Source organism: Corythoichthys intestinalis, chromosome 9 (assembly GCF_030265065.1).
Source record: "Corythoichthys intestinalis isolate RoL2023-P3 chromosome 9, ASM3026506v1, whole genome shotgun sequence".
Lineage (NCBI taxonomy): Eukaryota > Metazoa > Chordata > Actinopteri > Syngnathiformes > Syngnathidae > Corythoichthys > Corythoichthys intestinalis.
This window is the reverse complement of record NC_080403.1, coordinates 14,728,759-14,755,644: the sequence shown is the minus strand read 5'-3', so window position 1 is coordinate 14,755,644 and position 26,886 is coordinate 14,728,759. Positions and strand designations below refer to the sequence as shown.

General features: G+C 38.4%; 1 protein-coding gene across 4 annotated transcripts in view; it reads left to right on the top strand.

Annotated features, from left to right (window-relative positions):
- The window catches only part of eefsec (eukaryotic elongation factor, selenocysteine-tRNA-specific), a 30,634-nt gene extending 4,017 nt beyond the window's left edge, over positions 1-26,617 (top strand). For 2 of the 4 annotated variants that reach the window (XM_057845050.1, XM_057845049.1), the window contains exons 3-8: positions 1,283-1,490; positions 1,639-1,735; positions 7,214-7,378; positions 8,454-9,068; positions 16,325-16,481; positions 25,549-26,428. In XM_057845050.1, coding sequence (XP_057701033.1) covers positions 1,283-1,490; positions 1,639-1,735; positions 7,214-7,378; positions 8,454-9,068; positions 16,325-16,481; positions 25,549-25,736 — 1,430 coding nt within the window. In that variant the 3' untranslated portion in view covers positions 25,737-26,428. Of the gene's footprint in view, positions 1-1,282; positions 1,491-1,638; positions 1,736-7,213; positions 7,379-8,453; positions 9,069-16,324; positions 16,482-25,548 lie in introns of all 4 variants that reach the window. The other 2 variants (XM_057845053.1, XM_057845054.1) reach the window with 2 other exon arrangements.
- The last annotated feature ends 269 nt before the right edge of the window (positions 26,618-26,886 follow it).

The following is a 26,886-nucleotide window of genomic DNA, read 5'->3' as shown; positions in this document are numbered from 1 at the left end:
TCATTTAAATTGGGACAACAGGTTGTGTGGTGAATGCTCATGTTTGAGTGCCATTGACGGCACAAGATTTCCAATGCATTTTCATTCGTTCGTTCATTCGTCCCCTCCCAGTCAATACTATCTGGTGCGCACCAGATTGTTTCTAGTGCACATCACATACTATATTTCTGTCGATGCCCCTTTAGGGGCTCCGTAATAAAACATATATTTTAGTTTCTTTTGGCTATGCCATTGTATTTCTGGAATAGTATTATTATTAATTTTTTTTGTATTTTTAAGGGCTAAAAAGTAAAAAAAAAAAAAAAATCTGATCATGTGATTGGATTGGGGACATCTGTAATAAAAATACAATGATTATTATTTCAATAAAATATAATAATTTAGGCGAATATTTTACATCTCTTTAAATGACCAAAAATATTTACTTGCCGTGTAAAGGGTTGTCTTGAGTGTCAATTTTTGAATAGCCGTTTACTGTAGTGCCCCCTGTTCCTGAACTGATAAATATAGCAGCACTATATTATTGCAACATTACTGTGTCTTTCTTAACAGACATTTGTGCAGTGGAAAATAATGCATTGGGATACAAAATACGTGTCGCAATACATCACCATATTTATCCAACTCATTTTTAAAAATTCCAACAGGAGGCGCCAACTATACAAAATAATACTTCTGGTGCATTTGGGGGTGGGGGGGGTCGCATGGTGGACTTACTGTTTTGCACGTCTGCATCAGTTTTGTGTTTGGGGTCTAGATTCTTAAATTTGGAGTTTGTTGTCCTAGTGCTTGCGAGCCTTTTATCCAAGTACTCCAATTTCTTATCCCATTTTGAAAAACATGCTTCCAAAGGTTTATTGGAGACGCTACATTTCCCCACTGGTGTGAGAAAATAAAATTTACATTTGAATTATTTAATGTCGTAAATATCATATATAATATGTCGTAGATATCAAGCTTCCTTACTCCCTTGTCCCAAGTGGGGAAATCACCGGAAATATATGGAGCCAAGTGGAAGCATAGAAATGAGTTGAGCACAGGAAAAGAAAGACAAGCAAGCGTGCAGCAGCTCTTGTTTCAACCCTGTAACCCTTTTACAACCTTTTGTACCCCTCCCATCGATGTTTGTCTACTTGTCTTTTACTGTTTGTTTTGCTGTTGTCGACTTCTCCAGTCACCATCACACATTTATATGTGAACAAATAGACAAAAGCCTATCTTGTACTTACAGCTAATTGCAGATAAACATAACACAGATTTTGTATGTTTGCGCGTCTCATAGGGGCACAAATCATCGACCTGATGATGCTGGTGGTGGACGTGGTAAAAGGGGTTCAGACTCAAACAGCAGAATGTCTTCTCATTGGAGAGCTGACCTGCCCTCGCATGGTGGTTGTGCTCAACAAAACTGACCTTCTGCCGGCCGACAAGAGGCAGAGTGCGATCGAAAAAATGACCAAAAGATTGCACAAAACGTTGGAGAACACAAGGTCTGCATCAGAGCAAATGTTGCTGGAAGCACATGAGAAATTCAGCCTATTATTCTGTAGTTCTTCAGTGGCATTACATTTGAGAGAAGAATAAGTCAGGAAATCATTTTTAAAGTTAACACGTGTATTTTCAACTTGTATCCTGTAGATTCAAAAACTGTCCAGTGATTGCAGTGGCAGCCAAACCCGGAGGCCCCGAGGCTGCCGACACAGAGGAACCGCAAGGGGTGTCTGAGTTAATCGAGGTGAAAACCTGCACACTGATAGCTTCTATTCTTTTTAGACACTTTTTCCCTCATGAAGTAAAATTGGCAGGAAATAAACACAACCTGCTATGATGCCCTGTTTTTTTTTTAACTTTCCATTTTGCATGTTTTGTTATAAAGCTGTTTTTTTTTTTGTTTTTGTTTTGCGGCATTCACTTTTTATTGTTATTTTTTAGTCAGCTGTCTGCGGCTGCGTTAGCATGTAAATAAAATTTATTCTCAATTGCCTTACTTGGCTAGACAAATATTAATTAAATTACTTAAAAATATCTTTATCATTGTTACTGTAGTTTACTGTGGTATCAAACTCACTACATCCCAAGGGCATAGGTTTGCATAGGGACAGTAGGGACATAACACTACCAACTTTTCAGGATGCTCAAATTGTCCCCACCAACTTTTTGGCAACCATATTTGCATTATATAATGACTTCAGTTATATTGGTAATTTAGATTGTCTTCCCATATGTTGTTAGGATAGAACTGACCCTACCATTATGAACTGAATTACAGTACTTTAATTATGTTCAGACTTACATTGACCCCTTTTCACTTGCTAAATGTGCCAGTCCATTTTTTTCCCTCAAACGCACGTTTAATTGGCTGATGACTTGATCTGTCTGATGCGTATCAGATATTACATGTATATAGAACTACTAGTAGATGTGAAATGACAGACTCGGCGGCGTTAGCACATGTATATAGATCTTGATGCGAAATGACAGACTCGCCGGCGTTAGTAGACAACCACCATCGTAAACCAGTAGACTTCTCAGCGCTAATAAATAAGATTAACGTTACTGTACCTTGCTAACGTAACGTTAGCCCTAGGGAAGGCTAGATTTCTATTAATTATGACTACTGTTGATGTGTAGCTAACGTGTCTTACATACAGGCTTTATTTAATCTGTAGAAACACAGCGCTGTAGAAACCATTTTTTTTTCTTGATTTAGGTAAAAAATGACCAACTTTTAGATATATGGGCTTAGCAAGTACAAATAGTAATATTTACTTAAAGTAAGTGGAAGAATCTGACACATTACTCTGTCAACCAGCCTTTATCACCCAACACAAGATGGAAAAAATTATTCCACTAGATTTAAGAAAAATTAACAGATTAAGATGTTATAAATTTGCAGTGTGAAAGTTAGTATAAATCAGACATGTCCAAAGTGCGGCCCGGGGGCCAAATGCGGCCCGTGGTCAAATTTCATCCGGCCCCCAGCCTCTGTCATAAGATCAATAGTGTCTGGCCCGCACACAGACTTAATTGGTCAGCAGTACTGCTACCAGCATATGAAGTAGCTTACACATTAAATGCTGCTCCTCATTTACCCACTAAAAGGCAGCAGCACTCTAAGCAATCTTACCCCGTGTGACACTTGACTTCGAATTTTCTAAAATGGCAACAATCAACAACAAAAAAAGTTGACTGCGACAGCCGACGCTCCAAGGATAGGTGGAAATTGGACTATTTCTTCCCTAAAACACCCACAGCTGTCTCTGCCTCATTTGCAAAGAGACAGTCGCTGTTTTTAAAGAGTTCAATGTGAGGCGATATTACCAAACAAGACACGCTGACCTGTACGACAAGATTACAGGGAAAATACGCAGCGGGAAATTGAAGCAACTTGAAGCTAGTTTAATTTCACAGCAGCAAGATACCGCGAGTCAAACGCCACAAAGGCTAGTTGCGAGATTGTTGAAATTATTAATTTAAAAAAATATTAATAAAGCAAATGTGACACACAGAAGACTTGCTAAAATTTGCTTAAATATATTGTTCTACGTGGAGGACGTCAGCCAAGGTCGGCCCCCCACATTTTTACCACACCAAATCTGGCCCCCTTTGCAAAAAGTTTGGACACCCCTGGTATAAATCAAGGGCGTAGGTTTGCATAGGGACGGTAGGGACAAAACACTACCAACTTTTCAGGATGCTCAAATTGTCCCCACCAACTTTTAAGCAACCTTTGCATTATATAATGTGTTCCGTTATATGGGTCATTTAGATTGTCTTCCTATATGTTGTAACGATAGAATTGACCCTGCCATTATTAAGTGAATTATTTTCAGACTCACATTTACCCCCTTACCACTTGCTGAATGAGCCAGTCCATGTTTTTTTTCCTCAAACTGATGACTTGAACCCCTCCACGCATACTCTTGCAGTACAGAAGTACATTACATGTCCACATGCCGCTTCGAAGAGGAGGGATATTGGAAGTTTTTTTTTTTTTTTTTTCGGCCAGCAACCACTGTATGTAATGTGAACAGTCATTGTTGTGAAGGTGGAAAATGGTGGGCACCACTAATTTTGCTTCTGAAAGTCTGACCTGCATCACAGTTTAGCATTACCATTACATTAAAGTGTGTGAACTTGCAAACCTGAGTAGGAAGCTACTTCAGAAGAAGTGTCCTCCTGTATGTTAACGTTAAACTGAGAAATATAGTAAACGAAATGTAGTGAACCAAGGTTTACTCCCTTGTTCCCAGTTTTCATTTTTATTTTGCTTATGTGATCTTAAAGCAGCCCAAAGGAGCTTTCATTTTTTTGTTGAGTTTGGCTGTGCTTGTGGACAAGTAGTGTTTTTTCTGAAGGAAGGCTCCATTTTTATTTATTTTTGTTATTCCTTGACTAAGACATTTTTTTTGTTATATTTAATTTATTTAGACAGACAATTTTGAGTGGTATAAAGACAAATGTTTAGTTTTTTTGCATTTCCTGGAAAGAAGAGATGATGAACAATTTTGTATTTTTTGTATATTAATACACACATTTGTGTTCAAATATTGCAATTTAAATTAGCCAATCCAGACATTTATTCTGGAAGTTTTCAAAATGTTTCTTTAGTAGTTTTTGAAAACAAAGGTTTGAATCGAACTGTGTATCACCTGAACCTATACGTATGCACTGCAAAAACCAATCTCCTTAAAACTGGAAAAAAAAAGACAAACTTAAATTCCCTTGTTTTCAGTGTAAATCTACTAGAAATAATTGAAATTATTTGCCGTTGCTTCAAGTCAATTTTGCTCAGATTTCTTGAAATAAGAAAAATACCTTGCTGAAAAAAAATACAGACTTATTTTAAGCAAAAAGCTTTTATATTTAATCTTAAACAAAACTTTTTTGTCAGAAATGTTCTTAATTCCATAATACATATTGTTCAAAACATAATTTGAAAGCATTTTTCTTGATTTGGTGAAAAATGGCCAACTTTTGGATTTTTGGGCTTAATAAGAACAAATGGTAATATTAACGTAAGTAATTGGAAGAATCTGACACATTAATCTGTTAACTAGCCTTTAAAACTCAAAACAAAATGAAGAAAAATTATTCGACTAGATTTAAGAAAAATTATCAGCTTAAGACGTTATAATGTAAATTTGCAGTGTCAAAGTTAGTATAAGTCAATACCAATTTATTTTGCATTAATCATTTAGACTATCAATTATTTAGGTTCTCGTTGGAGAAAAATGTAGCTCTGACTGCCGTTGACCCAGTCTGTTGGGTCTTATTAATGTCCCGTCCCCAGCAAAAAGTGTATATGCAGTTTGTGCTGTTATATCGTCCCTACCAATATTGAGACCAAACCTACGCCCTTGCTACAACTATAAGAGTTTTTGCGCAAATATACAGTGCCTTGCAAAAGTATTCGGCCCCCTTGAATCTTGCAACCTTTCGCCACATTTCAGGCTTCAAACATAAAGATATGAAATGTAATTTTTTTGTCAAGAATCAACAACAAGTGGGACACAATCGTGAAGTGGAACAACATTTATTGGATAATTTAAACTTTTTTAACAAATAAAAAACTGAAAAGTGGGGCGTGCAATATTATTCGGCCCCCTTGCGTTAATACTTTGTAGCGCCACCTTTTGCTCCAATTACAGCTGCAAGTCGCTTGGGGTATGTTTCTATCAGTTTTGCACATCGAGAGACTGACATTCTTGCCCATTCTTCTTTGCAAAACAGCTCGAGCTCAGTGAGGTTGGATGGAGAGTGTTTGTGAACAGCAGTCTTCAGCTATTTCCACAGATTCTTGATTGGATTCAGGTCTGGACTTTGACTTGGCCATTCTAACACCTGGATACGTTTATTTTTTAACCATTCCATTGTAGATTTGGCTTTATGTTTTGGATCATTGTCCTGTTGGAAGATAAATCTCCGTCCCAGTCTCAGGTCTTGTGCAGATACCAACAGGTTTTCTTCCAGAAGGTTATTTGGCTGGATCCATCTTCCCGTCAATTTTAACCATCTTCCCTGTCCCTGCTGAAGAAAGGCAGGCCCAAACCATGATGCTGCCACCACCATGTTTGACAGTGGGGATGGTGTGTTCAGGGTGATGAGCTGTGTTGCTTTTACGCCAAACATATCGTTTTGCATTGTGGCCAAAAAGTTCCATTTTGGTTTCATCTGACCAGAGCACCTTCTTCCACATGTTTGATGTGTCTCCCAGGTGGCTTGTGGCAAATTTTAAACGAGACTTTTTATGGATATCTTTGAGAAATGGCTTTCTTCTTGCCACTCTTCCATAAAGGCCAGATTTGTGCAGTGTACGACTGATTGTTGTCCTATGGACAGACTCTCCCACCTCAGCTGTAGATCTCTGCAGTTCATCCAGAGTGATCATGGGCCTCTTGGCTGCATCTCTGATCAGTGTTCTCCTTGTTTGAGAAGAAAGTTTGGAAGGACGGCCGGGTCTTGGTAGATTTGCAGTTGTCTGATGCTCCTTCCATTTCAATATGATGGCTTGCACAGTGCTCCTTTAGATGTTTAAAGCTTGGGAAATCTTTTTGTATCCAAATCCGGCTTTAAACTTCTCCACAACAGTATCTCGGACCTGCCTGGTGTGTTCCTTGGTTTTCATAATGCTCTCTGCACTTTAAACAGAACCCTGAGACTATCACAGAGCAGGTGCATTTATACGGAGACTTGATTACACACAGGTGGATTCTATTTATCATCATCGGTCATTTAGGACAACATTGGATCATTCAGAGATCCTCACTGAACTTCTGGAGTGAGTTTGCTGCACTGAAAGTAAAGGGGCCGAATAATATTGCACGCCCCACTTTTCAGTTTTTTATTTGTTAAAAAAGTTTAAATTATCCAATAAATGTTGTTCCACTTCACGATTGTGTCCCACTCGTTGTTGATTCTTGACAAAAAAATTAAATTTCATATCTTTATGTTTGAAGCCTGAAATGTGGCGAAAGGTTGCAAGGTTCAAGGGGGCCGAATACTTTTGCAAGGCACGGTAGCTGTTTTTTCCTATAATTGGTCTGTTAAAATCCGTTGATTGACATCATTAACAAGAAACCTGGATCATATCTACATTTAAAAATTAAAACATCATGAGAGGTGTCTGTTTCTTGTTCCTCGTAACTATCCCGGTTAATGTCAAATTTAAAAAATGTGCAGTAGTATAGGAATCATCTCTCTCTTTTTCCAGCTATTAAAAAAACAGACTTATCTGCCCTCGAGAGATCCAGGAGGCGACCTGCTGATGGCTGTGGACCACTGCTTTTCTATCCGGGGCCAGGGAACTGTCATGACTGGGACTATACTGCAGGGGTCACTGACCGTCAATGACACCGTGGAAATCCCAGCACTAAAGGTTCAATAGGCTTCACCTAGTGAAATAGTGGTTCAGTCAAATCCGCCTTCTTCCTACATGACTACTTACTACTACTACTTACATACTACATTACTGCGTCTCAATAGAACTATTAGATTTAAAAAAAAAAAAAAATCAGTGCTGACACAGGACTGCGGTATATTATTAAACAAAGGCCTTACTGTATAGAGAGTACAATAGGCTGAAGCGCAATCTCAAATGTGAACCATGTCGTTTGACTGTAGTTCTCATTTCCACCTCGCAGTGGCGACAGATGTTTACCATATCACCAAATACCATTCCATGTTTTGTCTTTTCTTTTTGAATTCATTAACTTAACAAATGCTTCTTCGTTTAAGCTCAAATAGATCCATGGTGGTGTTTGTTTAAAGTTAAATGTGGTAGACATGGATCAAAACCAAATAAATATGTAAGTAAACAATATTACAATGTTTAGAAAGTTTAGAATATAAAAAGCTGTCAAACACGAATATGCAGTTATAATCTCATTTCTGCAAATGTTTTTGATTATTCATTTTCCGAATTTTTCTGATTTGAAACAAATCAACTACTTTAAAATATAAGTTGATTTGCTAAACGAACACAATAACAAAAATCCACAAATAATACATTATAATCATACATATTTAATTAAAAACATACTAAATGTATTTGTAAGTGTATTTCTTACAATGAATAATATTTAGCCCATAATGAAAATACATATTTAAGTAAAAAAACCTGCTACATGTATTTCTAAGTGTTATTTCTAATTATGAATGATATTTAACCTAATGTCCCCATATTTGTATTTTATTTAAAACTAAACAGTTTATTTTGTTATTTTGTTTATTTAATCTTATTGTCTTGTTGGTATTTTTTTTTTAAATAGCTTTTTTAGTTTGTGTAAAGCACTTTGTTTCAGCTACTGTTGTTTTTCTAAAGTGTTCTATCAAAAAAACCCGAGTAAAAAATATAACACTGAAATGTCCCTTTGAAAGAATTATTTTATTTATATTGCATTACAATGTGTTTAGACTTAAGATGTTGTATTCTCTCTCATGTCTCCTGTCAGGTGACTAAGAAGGTAAAGTCAATACAGATGTTTCGGAAGCCAGTGTCGGGGGCCATGCAGGGAGACCGCGTGGGTGTGTGTGTGACACAGTTTGACCCAAAGTTGTTGGAGCGGGGACTCGTGTGCACCCCGGGCTCCCTGCGCACCGTCTTCGCCGCCGTCATCTCTGTCAAGAAGATTGGCTACTTCAAGGGCCCCCTCAGCACGCGGGCCAAGCTTCACATCACGGTGGGACACGAGACCGTCATGGCGAGGGTCACCTTTTTTGGGCTGCCGCCAGACACGTCACAACCGCAGCACCACTCGCCGGAAACGACTTTCGCCTTCAACAGGGAGTACGTCTACCAGGAAGACTACGTCACCGGTCAGGGAGAGTCCAATTCTGGAACCGACCCTGAGCAGTGGGCCTTGTTGGAGTTTGAGCGGCCCGTCACGTGCCCTTTACTCTGCCTGGTGATTGGCTCCAAGCTGGACACGGACATTCACGCTAATGCATGCCGCTTGGCCTTCCATGGGCGTCTGCTGCACGGGTTTGAAGATAAAGCCTATGCCGAGACCGGCCTGCATCGCCTGCTCATCTACAAGACCAAACACAAGGAGGGGCAAGTGGAGAGGGTGAGTGATCTATTTAAATCTTGTTTTGGGGGTGTAAAATGTTAGTCCCCGCTATTCGAACCCTGCAATCTTCAGCAAAGTAATAAAGTCATTTATAACTGCGTATGCAGTGAATCCATGTTTATTACAGGGGTTACAGGGGTAACTTACTAGATCCTCCTACAATAGGCAAAACCTAGAGTGACCAGATATTACTTTTTTGTACTTCACCCACACAAATTAACACACATCTTAAGCACATTGCTAAGGTATTTGAACACAATAAAAACTAAATGTGTAGGAAACACTGGAAAAAATGAGGCCTGGTGGGGTGACGTGTTAGTGTGCTGTGGACAATAGCAACTTCTGCTTGTTGTACCTTATGTTTCTCCCGGAGTTCAATAATGTTGTGCTTTACGTTTCTCTTGGAGTTCAATAAATTGCAGAAAATTACAACGGCTCCCTGTTTCCACAGGCGAGGAAAGAGTGAGCATGTAGCTGTAAAAATGGTCAAAAATTGTCGCTAAATTTAATCGATAGTATGACCAATGGGAAACTATTTACAACAAAATCTACATGAAACTACTCTTTACACGACAACATTTACAAGGGGAAACACAAAAAATGCTTTGCCAGATGCCCATATCGTTTAAACTGAGACGGGGTTTGGGAGGGCTAAAACCTCAAAAATCTTAAAACTTTCAGGATTGAAATCTTGATGACGCTAAACTTTGGGTCTCCAAACCTGGTTTTTGTTCCAACCGATCCGGCACAGACAGTTTAACCAATGAGGTTTCTGCTAAAACAAGCAGCACTTGATTGCGAACAACTGATTACACTTGTAAGACACCAGACTGTTGAAAAGGTGTCGTCTTGTTTGGTCGGAATTAAATCCTGCACCCACCGCGGCTCTTTGTGGAATAGTTTGGGGACCCCTGGTCTAGACCGTTGATAATGCAAAACTAAGTTTTGGTGGCATCTGTCCCCCATATACGCAAATATATGTTTGCCAGTGTAGCGGACGACTATACAGTGGTACCTCGACATACGAACGTATAGACATACGATCCTTTCGACATCTGATGTAAAATTTGACTCGTTATATGTTTCGACATATGACGACATGCTCGAAATACCATGATTTATAACAGCATCGCAATTTCATTGTTTTCCCGCAAGATGGCTGCGTGGCTTGTGAGAGAAATCAACATGGGTCCCAAGAAGGATAGTGCAGGTGGTGAAAAAGGTGACGTTTACCACTCAAATTAAGAAGGAAATGATAAAATAAATATGAGCTTGGTGTGCTCGTCTGTAAACTGGTTAGACAACACGGCTCCCCGGTTCCTCCTCCTCTAACTACACCAGTACTTCTCAAATAGTGGGGCGTGCCCCCCCAGGGGGGCGCAGAACGATGCTGGAGATGGTGCATATGACTTATGGGAACACACTTTTTTTTGCCGTACACGAATTAAATGTAATGGCACATCCACTCAGTGGGTGACAGTGGCGCTCTTGTTTTCAGAGTGTGCGCAGTATTTTTGAACCAAACAAGAGCATACAGCAAAGAGCTCTGGAGATATGAAGAGCTAAGACGAGGAAATATGACGAAGCGTATGTAGCGTTTGACTTTTGGCTTTGACTTTTAATTCAGTGGGAGATGAGGAAAGAAAGTTTGTTTACTTTTCTAAAAATGTTTGCAGCGGACCGCAAGAAGCCAAATCAATTAAGACGTCACTTAAAGACATTAGACCCCAGTCACATTGATAAGCCGCTTGATTGTTTTTCGTTGAAAAAAGTGCTGAATATTGCCGATAATCGTCCCGCTTTATCAGTGTTACATCAGTAACCCAGCGAGCACTGTTAGCATGGTCAATGCAAAATAACCTGCAGCAAAAATAAAAACAGTCCCTCTGTCCAATGACACTGTCATTTTTGTTCGAATCATTTTGTTTTTTTGGTCAAATTGTTTGGCATATTGTCCTCATGAGCTAATTTTGCTAATCAATTAGAATTTATTATTATTTATTGATTTTATCAAATTTTATTTTTCCAGTATCAGATGGTCAAAAAAATGTACCTTGAGTGTATTTTTACAGTTTGGATTAGGGATGTCCCGATCCAGGTTTTTGCACTTCCGATCCGATACCGATATTGTTTTGCACTTCCGATCCGATACCGATATTGGCCGATACTGATACCGGCCTATCTGAGCATGTGTTAAAGTTTAAAGTCATTTAGCCTCCTTACTTAGTTGTCAGACTCATGTTTAAAAGGGTTTTAGTACTCTTGATAACGTAAAAAGAATCACTTTAATATGCTTTTATGACACAAAATGATGTAGTACTTTCTTATATAGACAAGGCATTGGTGGCATCTTATCGTATGTCAGAAAGAGCAGAAAACAATGCAGAATTAGATGAATTTTTCAGCAATGAAATGTTTGCAGGTGCCATTGAAAAATTGTGACTTTGAATAGTGTACTGTAACTATTCGGGTGAATTACTGTACTTTGCCTCTGTGCCCTCTCGCTCACCCTGCAGTCCTCCTGCTGCTCCCGGTGCTTTGAATGTTTCTCATTGCTGGTGGCACTGAAGCATGGCTCGCCGACAAAGCCCGCATTGTGTGTTCATAAACAGACACGTACACACAAACAAGCGCGCATCAGCAGTCCTGCTGAGCGGTGTTTGAGACGTGTGGGTGCGCATACTTCTGACACAGACGTGCATGAGGGTGGCCGCCTGACGCCACTCGCGCCGTCTAGCTGTCAGACACTGGCGCTGTTTGGACACACCTGAGTAGCACAGGAATACCCACACCCCTCCGTGTTCACATGACACTGTGGGTTAATCGGTTCCCGCTCTACTTTTCAAAGTAGACTACAATATATTTTTAACTTTATCATTGTACATGGTAAAACCATCAAAGGTGGCAGTTTAAAAAAATAAACTTTGGTGAAGAATGTATCATTGGTCTGGAATTCATTTTCAGTTTGAGTCACAAACGTAATTGCACCATCTCCAGGAAGCAGTCTACTGACTAACAAAGAGAGAATTTAAATTTCACTTTTGTTAACAGTTTATTCTTTGCACCACTTCGACATTCTCGTTAGTTTGTCATCGTGACTTTGTTAAAACAACAAATCTAACAAACTTCAAGAAAATGCTTCTAGCTGTTAAGCTGGTACTTTTTTTTCGTAATGGTTAATACACCAGCAGTATGAAGAATCTTTCGTATAGTTATTATAGTTTTAATGTTTAATAGGAATGTATTATTATTAATTTTAAAATCAACTGGTTTACAAAAATATTAACATAATTCATTAATGATTGAAGTTAAATGTGTCATTCCTGTTAAAAATGCATACAGCTTTTCTGACTTTGTTTAAAATTTAAACCTACTTTAAAGTAATTAAACTATGCTGGAATGGTTACTGTACAGAATAGGATCACTTTCAAACAATGAACCCTACAACAGAAAGTTTTTGTTGCTTTTAAAACAATGGCTCATGATCAGTTTTAGTGCATATCGTTTTAACTGTAATGTGTTGAAGTCTTTTTTTTTAATTTTACGTACACCTTTTCAAATTTGTCTGCTTAGTGCATATTTTGTTTGACTAGCATCCTCATTTTTTTTTTAAACAATTGATGTCATTGAATTATTTGTGCGATTCATCATCTCCCATCTGTACATACATCCATTGAGTCCATTAGTTTTTTTGTTGTTGTCTTTTTAAAGTAAGACTTTTCCTTATTTGAGTAAGTTTTGCCCTGTTCCAGCTGAGGTGGGGTACACCCTGGACTGGTTGTTAATGTCAGCCAATCATAGGCATGTATTAGGATTGTTCCGATCATGTTTTTTTGCTCCCGATCCGATCCCGATCGTTTTAGTTTGAGTATCTGCCGATCCCGATATTTCCCGATCCGATTGCTTTTTTTTTTGCTCCCGATTCAATTCCAATCATTCCCGATAATTTTTCCCGATCATATACATTTTGGCAATGCATTAAGAAAAAAATGAATAAAACTCGGACGAATATATACATTCAACATACAGTACATAAGTACTGTATTTGTTTATTATGACAATAAATCCTCAAGATGGCATTTACATTATTAACATTCTTTCTGTGAGAGGGATCCATGGATAGAAAGACTTGTGACTTTGTGTATTGTGACTAAATATTGCCATCTAGTGTATTTGTTGAGCTGTCAGTAAATGATACTGTGGCCATCCCAAATGCATGATGGGAAGTGGAACCATGGGAAGTGAAACCATGACTGTGCGTCGTGCTACCAATTGCTATGTCTTCTCTGCGTTGAGAAATAACTTAAGGTGATAAGGAAAAAGATCAATTGCTACCTTGCTTCCCCACATTGCTTCCCATTATATGTCTAATCATAGGGTAAGGGTTTGTAAGGCTTTAGCCAATTAAAAAAAGGCTCCAAAGGCTGCCAAATTTCACTCTACCACTCAGTTTGCGCTGCCTAGTATCTCTCTATAGAGGTAAAACAGCGCCATTACAGATTGAGCGCGACAATGAGTGAGAGGGTTGTGCAGCGCATACATTAACTGCATTAAATAATTTAACGTGACACATTTTTTAATAAATTAATTGCCGCTGATATCGGGATATTTTTGATAACCCTACCTTAAGCCATAACTAAAGACTTCGGATGAGTGTAACATATTATGTCTGTAACGTTAAATACAATTAGAAAACGATTGAATTAAAATATATAAATATATATTAAAAAAAGGCATGGCCGATATTTTTTTGCCAATTCCGATACTTTGAAAATGACGTGACCGGACCCGATCGATCGGCATCTCTAGCATGTATAGACAAACAGCCATTCATCCCCACGTTACATCTATAAATTAAGCCTGAACGATATATCGTTTAAACATTGCCATCGCGATGTGCGGGTCCGCGATAGTCCCATCGCAAGCACGTGCGATAGTTTTTATTTTTTTTAATCCACATACACCTTGCTTTCTGCTCTGCGCACAGCCTCACACCCTCCCTTTCCCAACCCTTTGTTCCTTTCAGTCACTGCGGCACTTGCTTATTAAAGTTAACGATGGCTTTGATCTGGCCAAAGACTTCATACGGGCATCTGTCAATCATCGTTTTACTTGTTAAACAGTTTCTGCAAGGAAGCCGCGCTGGAATGAATGCGTGTGTGTGTGGAGATGTTGGAGACATATAAGGGGCAGTTTACATGGCGATTCTGCGACACAAAGACGCAATGACTGAATGCGGGCTTGCCTCGCGTGCATATGGTGCCGGCGAAGACGGAAGGCGAAAACGAAAAATTCTGAATCCTGCCTCCAAAGTGAAAGAATCCGATTGCGGGGGGTTGAGGGGGCCTTCCTCGGCATGCATATCAAAGGCTCCTGCCGCGCGAGACCGCGCTGTTGACGTCAGCACTTGGACACGTGACATTGGGCGTGCGCAGAGCTGCTACTAAACATTAAAAACAGCAAATATGGCGGAATGTCAGCTTTAATTTACTGTTTTAATAATATTTTTAAATTAAATATGTTGAACGTTTCAATTTTTGTGCCTTTTTGAACAAAAGAAAAATGACATCGCTTCGAATGGGCGGGCATATTTTTTTCCGGGCTGAGGAAGCTTGGTGGGGTCAAAGTGCATCATTCTATGTCGCCCGGTAAATCTGCACTGCCCCCTAGGGCTTGGCATGAATACTACATCGTTTTCATGCTGAATTTCGACATTGTTCAAATGGAGACGCAAATGCAAATTTGAAATTGTTTCGTATTCTCAGAGAGTCACTATGTAAACTGCCCCTAAATGCCAGAAGTGATCATGAGGAGTTTGAAATTTCTACATGTCACTCCAACGTCACAGCTAAGGTAGATAAACAGAAGCATTTAATAAAGCCAAGCATTTATCTACTACAGTACTTTATTCTTGTTAAAAAATGATTTGGTTGGACAGTTATGTTTAAAACTGATCATAATTATGACATTTGAAGTGCTAAAAAACCATTTATTTATATACCTTTTTTAAATCACTTTCGGGGGAAAAGTGAGAAAAAACACATGTCTTATATGTATCTATTTCCAATGCTAAAGCTGAATAATACATTGAGCACAAAAAACACACACACACAAAAAAAAAAACAAATTGGGGGGTGCGCTACTTCGCGGTTTTTCACTTATCGCGGCGGATTGTGGTCCCCATTAACCACGAACAACGAGGGGTCACTGTACACTGTGGTGATGGTGAGTCATCCAGTCTTTCCAAGCTATTCAAGTCATCTGGTGAAAATTTCTTTAAAAAAATATATATACATTTTTTTTAATATCGCAATATAATATTGCAATATATCGCAAACCCCCCAAAAATTGCAACAATAGTTTTTTCCAATATCGTTCAGGCCTACTATAAATAGTTAAAAAGTATTCTATAAACCTATCATGGATGGTTTAGGAATTGGCAGAAAAACAAAACTGAAGTGAACAGTAAGATTGTTAAATTATACTGTAATACTCTTTTATATAGTTAGTCCAAATATGTTCCATAGTTCACACATAATTAGAAAGAAGCCGCACATGTAGTTGATTTCCATTTGCGTGTCGACCCCTCGTGTTGGGGTGAAATTCAGGTCATGGGTCAAGTGTGCAAAGGAGTCTCCTTGTGTTTGCACCTCAAGGTGTTGACTGCTTCACTCCTCAACTCTCAAGTGAAACGATGCATGCGGGAGGTCAGACTGGTGGTCATGTGCCCTTTGCCAGCCTGCAAACTTTAGTTCATTTTTATTGTGCTGGACACGTTGCTGTCATTGTTGAGATATGACTATTCATACGGTCTGTCGGACATCTATAGCCACTGTATGTTTCTTTTTATCAGCGCATCAGTCACGCTTGCGGTTCAAACGTTCAAGAGTGAATGAGGGTATGGCAGGAGAAAAGACGAGCTAGTGGTTGTGCTGGAGAAGGCTCAGAGACAGAGCGGTGCCCTCCTGTTATCAGATTAGTGATGGATGATAAGCAAGGAACACAAACAAATAGCATAAAATGTGCAGGAACGAGGAATCAGAGACAGCCAGGCGGCAAAACTACAAGAATGCACCGGTAGTGGGCTTGATGAGGGCGCATGACACAGGGTGAGCTGTCCTCAGCTTGCCATCATGGCTGCCATTTTCCCCGCTGTAATAAGATTAGTTTGTGCACCATTCATCAAGCGCTTCCAAACACACCCCACCCTCCATTTCAGCTCTTCACGTTCTTCCTCCTTGCGTCACACGCAGGTGACGGACGACTACACTGTGATTGGTCGAAACCTGTTCAAGAAGGAAACCAACTTGCAGATCTTTGTGGGGCTGAAGGTCACTCTGTCAACAGGTGAAACCGGCATCATCGAGGGCGGGTTTGGACAAAGCGGGAAGTTCAAAATTCGAGTACAAGGTAAGGACCAAATATGGCTTAGCTAGTTTGCTTAGTTGGACAAAAGTTGTCTTCTTCTTTTGTAAACGCACCAAACACTTTTTGGGGGGGCCCGGCAGATTATTTTCAGGATGTGGTAAGAGTGGTAGGGCTGACATCTCCAGTCACATTCCCAGGATTCCTCTGGGGATGGCCTGTGTTCCGGGGGAAATCTGTTCTGTATTTATTTTACTTTCTGTTGCTCCAAACCCACTGCTCCACACTGGGAGGGGAGAGAAAACAAAAACATATCAAAAAGAGAGCCTCACCTACATCCTCTTACTGAAACACACACGAATACACAGTCTTGGGGAAAATGTGCCGCAAACTCAGTCAGTACCATCCATTTTTAAAATGGGTAACCCTTAAAACGGCAACCGCTTAAGAGGATTTTTACGGCTTTTCAATATTGTATTCAATTATTATATTAGACTACTACATTGTATCGTATGCATATACAATACACCAAATCTAGCAAATTAAAAAAAAAAAAAAAAAAAAATCAGTCTACATTTTTCAATTCTTAGACATCAGCAGTAGAACAGTAGTAGAAAGGTTGGCCCTACTCCTCAAAATTGAGAAAATTAGTTTTTTGTGAAACAAATCATATAAAGCAGAACAGTGATTTTGTTGCGATTTTTTTATTTTTGATTTTGCTTTTGTGACACCTCCAACAAACAAGCAGTGATTTCATTCTATAAAGCAGCTGAAATGCTCTCCTAATAAATATAACACATACTGTATATACAGTGATACCTCTACATATGAATTAAATTCGTTCCAGGACCTGGTTTGTAAGTCGAAATAGTCGTATGTCGAGTGGGATTTTCCCATAAGAATACATTATAGTTCAATTAATTCGTTCCACAGCCCAAACACCTATGCTATATCCTTAATACTGCTGGTACAATTAAAAATCAAATAAATTATACATAAAATTCAGAATAATGATTAGGGCTGCTGCTATCGAATATTTTAGTAATCGAGTAATCGACTGAAAATTCTATCGATTAATCGAGTAATCGGATAAAACAAATATATTTTTAGGTGAAGAGCAATTATAAATATACAGGAGAAAACAAGACATTTCATCTAATCTTGAACCATTTTCAGTCAATCAATGTCTTTATTTTCGATGTATATTGTTGAAAACAGCCAACAATTGCATCTCAGATGTAACTAGAGTAAAAAAAGACTAATTCACTGCTTTCACTCCAAAAACCTTTAGATCTTATTTAAGAAAAAAAAAAATATATATATATATGTATATATATATATATATATATATGTATATATAAGATATTTGTTACGTTACACATCTGGTTCTAATGTGGTAGTTGTGTTTTGCATGCTGTTCCCGAATGAACCGTGTGACTGACGACAGAGTGGGAATGGTGCATTAGAGGTTTTACTTTCACTTTTCATGTTCTGTTGTTGGCGTCTGCTACGGCGGACATTATCAGTGTTATGTTGCCAGAGGTGGGCAACAGATTTTGATTTAAAATGTCCTGGTATTTCAAAGCATTCATGATACCATGTACCCTTGCAAGGTTCCCAGGGCCTTTGGAAGCGAAACAGCCCCACAGCATCACTGACCCACCCCCATACTTCACAGTGGGTATGAGGTGCTTTTCAGCATGTGCATCTTTCGTGGCACACCAGACCCACTTAGAGTGTTTGTTGCCAAAAAGCTCAATCTTGGTCTCACACAAAAATACACACGGTCCCAGGCTTCAACTGGGACCGTGTGCTTTGGTCAGATAATACGCGTGATTGAACAGGCTTGCGTGATCATTGGTAAAATTAGTAGTGCAACTCTTGGCAATACCATCGCTAGCAAAAACAACAAAAAAATATAATATGTAGAATAAAGAGGAAAAATGTAACAACTCTTGTGTAGCCCAAAGTGGCGGAGTAAGAGTAGCATTTTTTCTTCACAAATCTACTCAAGTAAAAGTAAAAAGTATGGCTTACTAAAACTACTCTTAGAAGTACAGTTTTCTCAAAAAGTTACACAAGTAAATGTAACGGAGTACATGTAACGGGTTACTACCCACCTTTGTATGTTGCACAAGTTCTTAAATAAGTGACTAAAAACCTGACGAAGCTGGCATCTTCCTTGCTGATATTACAACAATAATAATTTTCACCTTAAAGAGCATACGACATGGGAAAAAAAGTCTTAAATGGCATTATTATGTGAATTAGAATCATATTTTGAGACAATTCGACTATATACAACAATACAGCAAAGCGCAGATGATGAGAAATTAGTCTTTTAATCTGCTGGTTAGCCACGCCTACCATTATAGGGCTTTAGCGTCCCCAACAGGTGGATGACGTCAGAGGTAGACTGGGCTCATCGGTTTTACTATTCAGCCCATTGAGGGGGAATTATTCAGAACGAGGAAAACGCGACGAAGAGAGCCACAAAATGTCATTGTTTCAGTCTCTCTACTCCAATATTTTTACAGGATATTCTTTTTATCCAAGTATTTTTCCCCAATAGCTATATAAATGGCTTGAGAAGAACCAGTCAGCCCGTCGAGGGGGAACTATTCACAACAAGGAAAACGCGACGAAGAGAGCTGCAAAATGTCATTGTTTCTGTCTCTTCAATATTTTTACAGAATATTCTTTTTATCCAAGTATTTTCCCCAATTGCTAAATAAATGGCATGGTCATGACAAATAAGTCTTGTGCTAAATACAATATGAAATAATAAAAATGCACTTATTCAGGACGACATGGCAAAATTACTCCATAATGGTCAAAACTGTCGACTTCACCTTTACTGTCGCACCTCCTGAACGATATTTTATGACACCTAAATCGGACATATGTCATTTCCCTTCCCCGGCTTCGGAGAATGTAACAAACCAAAAGGCGTGACAGCTAGCTGACATGCTAACCCGAACCGAGTGATGTTTCAAAGTCTTCGAAGCGGAAAATCACACATAACTAGCCTGGATTATTTGACATGACTACTGCGTTGTCGATTGTCTTTGCGGATAGGCAAACCGCCCGGCGGAGAGCAATTTACAGTTCGATCCAGGAGAAGGGTGGCTGCAGTTGTTGTGCAGCTAACGTGCTGCTAATGTGCGTGAGGAGAGCTTTTTACATGCCTATCAATGATCAAACGTAAGTCGTCCTTTATTTAAAGAAAGTTTGTAGTGTTTACTTTGTAATAGCTGTATTAATATTTGACATAATACTAAACAAGATGTTTACTCACTTCCTCGTAAGTCCAGTGGTCCCACAGAAGTCGTCGGGCTTGTTTTGGCCAATATCCACTGTGAATGGGAACCTTTTGAAACTCCAAAAAGGCGCATACGCCTCTTCCTGATACAGAATGATTTTTCTGCAGCCGTTTGGCTGGCGTGATGCGAAAAATAAATGTATTAATGCGCAAAATCAGCTGAATCCTTCGTCCTCATACACAACAGTATGCTGTATAGTGAAGCCTTCTACCGTACACGTCACAGCGCCCTCCTCCTCAATGCAAGACCGAAGCCGGAAGTCACTCATTTTCATGGCGCGGGATTCAAAAAACTAAATAAATATAGCGATCGCTTCCACACACATCCAAGCGGTCCATATCATTCAGGAGCATAAAATACCGCGTGTATTACGAAATAAACATGCTTTTTCGTGTCACATGCACTTTAACTTATAAAGACTGGTGAAAGGAGGTTGGTGGAGGACTGTCGAGATCGTTAGACATATTTCGGTCGTATTGTCGAGCCAGTTCACTGACGCGCACACCACGCTCATATTTTTCTATCTTTTCCGTCTTTAATTTAAAAGCTCAGTTTCACCTTTTTCCTTTTTCACCACCTGCCTAACCTCCTTGAGACCCATGTGGATTTCACAAGAAAATCCGCCGTGCGTCCGTCTTGTTGGAAAACAGTGAAATTGCGATGTATAAATCGTTGTGTTTGGACCACGCCGTCATATGTCGAGACAAATGACAAGTCAAATTTTATGTCGGATGTCGATGCGATCGTATGTCAAGGTACCACTGTATAACAAAATTAACAACTACCATAGGAGTATATAAAACCCCCAGGTGATACATTAAAACTTTTCAGACCATAAGGACACTCAGATTCCTATTCTCAGTGTCGTAGCAACTGAGCAGGACAGGTTAAAAAAATAAAGTAGCAAAAACTACATTAGGAAATGGCATAAATACCAAAATATTAATTAATTTAGAAGAAAATACACTCCATACATGATGTAGTCACCTAATTTTACTTCCTCCTCACATGTAACTATTAGGTGATCTACATCTGTACTGTATGTCCAACTTTTATACAGTTACGTCGGTCAGATTTATGACGCATACTTTTGCTAATTACCAAAGCACATACTCAACACATACGCGACAAAAGTTGAATCTGAGGTCCCTGCCATTTTCTCCTCAAGTGGGTTGTTAGAAAACTACTGTTAACTTCAATCATATACAGGTATGCTCCATCACTGCCCTTGCACTGAATGAGGTATTTCATGTGAAAGTTTAAATTATTCTGTTAGCATCTCATTGATGTCAGAAAAGGCATTAATAGTTGGGTAAGCTGTAAGCTCTGCATTGTTATTTGCGTGTTAAAGCCTAATTGTGATTGAGATCGGAGAATGCAGGCCTAAGCCAGTACTTAAACCTTTTCCACCTGTGAAAGGAATAAGTAAACAGCTTCCATAACGGAGGATTATTTGTTCTGCAAAATGCAGTAAAATCCATCAATTACAACCTGAACTAATGAGATTCGATATGTCAAATGGGATTTTCTATGTCAAATTGAATATGACTGACTAATACAAAATGTAGATCAGTTCCGGATGGAACTCGTACGTAGCTTGTGTATAGTGCAGACACAGTGAAGTTTGTTGAGGTCACTTTAGAAACCACAGAAAGAGAGTATATTTTGACGTCATCCTGATGTGTGCATTCTCACAAAACTTTAATGGTATAAATCTTGGAAAAAGGCTCGCTAATCGTAGAATGAAGCTGACCAAGGATGCTGTTTGACCAGCCTGCATTTATTCTGTTAAATGTGTTTCCGCTTTATTATATTACTGCGTAAGCACGATGTGATAGTGCCATTTACTGTTTTCTCGAAAAATAACCATTACACTAATAAACGCCATTTAGTTCTTGTGTGCGTCATCCACTTGAACAAACCATTCCTTTCCCAAATATTGTACATAAGCAGCTTACTTTTCTCTTCCTATTTTTTTTAAACCAGTAAATGTAATTATCTCATTTCATAGACACCGTTATTCGCGCCGTTATTTTTTTCACAATTTACAGAAAACAGATATGTTTATGGTGTTTTAAATAACGTCATCAAAAGGATCTCCAGTAACAATAATTCAATGTCCAACTTTCAAAAAAATCACAGTTTAGAGGAGCTGGTGCTGTCTGCTCACCCAGTGCCCTCTGCTTATAGGCCAATGCCAACTTGGACTTTCATTACCTCAGTGAACAAGGGGAAACATGAGGCTACTCATTGAGCCCAGTGTTTTAAAAAAGCGCGCAAGCCAGACTATTTGCCGGCTCTGACATTGACATGTCAAGTAAAACTGAGCTTTGAAAACGAAATTCTTAGAAATACTGTATTATCTGGGTTCCCGCAGGGTCGTAAATTTACTTATCTTGATAAAGTGTTCTCAAACGGCATTTAATTTAATCTGATAGTTCTCATATTTATTAAATTTAGGTTGTGCTGCACTGCATGAAGATGCTTCAAAAAAATATTTCGGACAATTTAAGAGTTATTGATTCTTTGGGAATTTTACTGTGAAATGTGCTCCCATATTGGTATTAAATTATGTTCGAGGTGCTCTTAAAATGTCTTAAATTTTACTTGATGAAACTTGTGGTAGGAAACATGTATTATGTAGAAATGCAGTGAAGTAGAAAGCACAACACTGTTTATTAATCACGTTAGAATTTTTTAAACCAAATCTAGGAATGACCTGACCCTAATGTTGGTTTTCAAATTCATAACTGGCCATCGAGCACAAACGATTGCTTTTAATTGACAGAGAAAAGAACTCCACAGTACGCGTCTGCATGTGAGCACGAGTTCATTCAAGTCTGTTCACGCTGGTGTAGCCACAACTCACACAGATATCTCCTCTGTGCTGGCACTGGCATAACAACCCTTACATTGGCATAACGATAACAACAAGAATGCTGGCGCCATTATACATTAGGCCAGACAGACAACATGTTCAGCATTGAAACCAGAACATTTCTGACCTTCCGTATCCTCAATCGCGGGTGAAATTAGCAGACAATTTGAAGCAAGGGCACAAATAGAAACACAGAGGAGCAGAAATGTGACTCAGCATGAGAAGCATGACAGAGTCACTCATAGTTCTCAGTGAATTAAGGTCAAGGCACATAGCAGATGGCCACACAGTATTAGCATAAATGTTGGGATGGTCCAGACGTCTTGTTGAGGAACAGAATCCTGTTTTTGTATCCTATTTTAGATGTTAAATCTGATGAATGAAGGCTTTGGGCATGTGAAAGCAAGGATGAGTTTCAGGGAATTTCTTAAACTTAGGAAAAAAAAAAAAAAATGCAAACTGCCCAGTTCAGTTCGAGTTGTTCAAAAAATAAATAATAATGATTTGTGGTTGTAGCCGATTTGATACAGCGCTTGTCAATTTGGGCTAATCAGTAGTGACTTTTTGGCCGAGCATTTGTTAAAACTAATGAGTATGTAGATGTTGGATATTTTGCCCAATCAGTTCTTTGCCAGTCAGTTTTAAATGGTGCTACCATGTCAATATGGTCAAAATTGCTGGCCAATGAATCTTGAATTTTGTTTGTTATGGTGAAGTTTCTTTAACCAGTAACATTTCAAATTCTCGTTGGCCTGTTGGCTGTAACAATTTCAGCATTTTTCTTTGCTCTGATTGGCTGGTCATAGCGAGTCATGCAAAACATGGGATCTGGCCACATAAATACATGTTATAATAGTGTCTCTTGTGACTGATATATTTTATTCAAATGTCTTTCTTTTTGTTGATAGATTAATTTTGAACTGTTTTATATGTTATCGTAACTTTTTTAAAAAATGGTTTCGGTTTGTATAATTATGACTTGATTGGAGGCAAAACTGTTGATTCATTAAACAGCAGCTAATCGATTACCAAATTATACAACAGATATTTTATAAACAATCACTATATAGAGATACTATTTAACTTATATTTCTCCAAATTATCTGATTTCAACCCACCCAACACTGAATATCAGATTTCTTCAGTCCTTCATAAAAGGATAGTGGTACCTCAAGATCCTAAATTAATTCGTTCCGGAGTGACTTTCGTTTCATTTTTTTTTTCTTCGTATAAATAAATTTGAATCATTCAATAAAACTAACCTAACTGTTAATACCTGTAATGAAGTACAGGGACTCCCCGGGTTAAGACCTACTCGCAATTTTGCCTTTATGACGCCCGAATCTCAGCTGCCATTTTGTCTCCAGTACTTTTTTTGTTGTTGGTTTTTTTAAGTCGCATAAACAGTACCTTATTGTACCTCACGGTATCTTATTTTTTACTTTATTAATATGACGTTTTCTGTCCTCACTAAATGTAAAGTAGTTCAGCTTTACAGACAGCAAACAAGGCAATTGTGCTTTTTTTGAAACTTTTTGCTTCCTTCACTTTGGAAAATTTGTAAAGCTGTAACACACACGTACACTTATGTTCAAAATGACATGCAATTTAACAATAAAACACTTAACATAAAACAATTGGCGTTCAAACGTCCATCTAGTTTAATCAATATGCAAATATAGTACGTAGATCAAATTAGCCTATTTAGCCTAACAAAAGTCAGCTAGCTAAATGCTTCGGATGCTAACCTATTTACTATTCTCAGAGAAAGTCGCTCACACGTAACTCCTCAAACTGTAGCTGTAAAATTATTTACAAATGCATACACAAACATATACTGTATTAGCTGAAAAAACATACAGCCTTATGTGGGCCAAACCAAAGCGCAGCTATCCTTTATCCATGTCAGACGTCTGAGTCTGCTTCTCAGTCATACAAGGCAACAGTCCAGCCAGACACAGCGCTGCCACTAGAGGGCAATGTATCCTCCATCATTAAACAAAATACAATACTTTTGGACATTTTGGATAGCTATCTTGAGATCTAAAGGTACTTAAAGGGTTAATTCCGATTTAAGTGGAAATTCGGGGATACGTCGCCAGCGTAGGAACAGAACTTGTTCGTAACCGCGGGACCACCTGTACATTGTGCAAAAAAAAAAAAAAAATCCCTCGTAGAACCTAGAAATGTAGAACCTTATCTTTTTAGTGACGCGATGTCTGAAAGCAAAAGTGGCGGCAGAGGAGGATGGCGAACGGCAGAAAATGACAGGAAACATGAACACTTTACTAAACACTTACTTAACACATTTACTTTTTTCATTTTCTAATTTTCATCAGATTATTCCTTCTCCTATTTTCCGGTCACTTTCAGGCCAATAGGAGAAAAGGATCATGGTATTGAGCATGAATGATGGGAAAGCTTCTGACAAATAGGGCAGCAGGATCTTAAGGCATGACTTTTCAAATTTTCTGCGCGTGGGAACTATCTATTACAGTGCGTATCTTTCTTATGCGGAATAATTTTTTTGTAAGACGAAGTATCTCAAGGTACTACTGGGGAAAAAAAAGTTTACCGAATCCTTTTGAAAAAATACTGCTTTTTCAGGACTCCTATTTTGAAATAAGGTTGTTTTTTTTTAAATAGAAGGATGAAACTTTAAAAATGTAAAGGTAATAAGAGGAAAATAATGTTAGGACTCAGGGCTAGATACCAAATGCATTGGCTGGTAATGGATCGCTCTAGATTTTTCAGGTTTGTCTGATAGTGTCCAATGACCGTAGGTTATACAGTAGGCTGGAGCCTCTGTCCTTTAGAGATCCTCATGGCATGAAGCTCAATCGTTTTATTTATTTATTTATTTATTTATTTATTTATTTATTTTAAATGTGTGTGCGGATCTTCTCTTCAGAGGGTCTTCGGCCAGAAACCAAGCAGTTGCTGTCCTCAACTACTTCCAAGAAAAAGGGGAAGGGAGGCAGCAAAGACGAAGGAACCTCAAATGAAGAGGAGCCCAAAGTGGACGCTCATCATGTTTACATTCACTTGGATTTCAAACGCTATATATTTGACCCCCACAAGAAGATGGTTCAGTTGTGAGCACCGATGGTCATCTGAACATTAAACAAGACTCTTTGTCCTTGGAGCAGGACACGCTGACTTTTATTTTATATGAGTGAAAAATTCTTTAATTGCCGGTAAATGATGCAAAATGATATAGATGCAACCGCTGGGGAAAAAAAGTTTATTCCTAGTTTGCTGAGATGCACTCAATTCTCACTCCTGGTAAAAAAAATGGTACGGATTTTCAATTCTGATTTGCAAATAATAGATTTTGTTTCTGTGCAGATCTAGTAATGCCATTTTAAACCAGCTAAAGATGAAAAAAAAAAATCATGTTATAAAGCAATCATGTTCTTATCTTTTCTCTTTCTGTTTCAGTGGGGTCAATGATTAATCATGCAGTAATTTTCTTTTTGGCATAAATTTCTTGTAACAGTGGCAGGGCTTAAACCCTCAATTATATCAGATTAAATGGAAAAGTCACACAAATAAAACAAACCCTATTAGAAACTGTTTGCCATTCATTATTTTTGCATCATTTGTGATGTGCTTTAGTAATCATTTTGTGTTGTAAATGCAATCTCCAAAATAAAGTGAATTAATTAGCGAGAGGGAAAAAAAATAGAGAGTAAAATTAATTGGTGCTCCATTTGTGCATCAGCATTAAAAGTACATAAGAACTCATAAGCTTCAGTCTTTGTGCAGTTAAGAACATCAGACAACAATGAGTGAGCAATAACCTCACCTTTACCCTACCACTCTTTAACTCATCCACTGCCATTGATGGCGTTTGATTTCCAATCTGTTTTGACTGGGAGGGAGGAATGGACGAACGTCCATTCTGCCATCTCCCAGTCAAAAAGGACGTTTGGACGTTTAACGCTGTGAGTGGGACAAAAATATGCATTCACGGCTAGTCCTCCTATTTTAAATGAATTGGATGTCAATTGCCGTCAGTGGAAGGGAATGAATGAGAAAAAAAAAAATCAACTTTACAGTGTGAGTTCGGGCCGTAACCAGTGTGTATTCCTGTTTTTTTATTTTATTTTTTTTTATTTTTTTTTATATCATTCGTTTTTATTAACATTGTATTAATTTACAAATGTGTTTATATTACAAAATGGTATTAAAATAATAACTAATATATATATATGCAATAATAATAATATTTCAGTTTTGTTTAAAA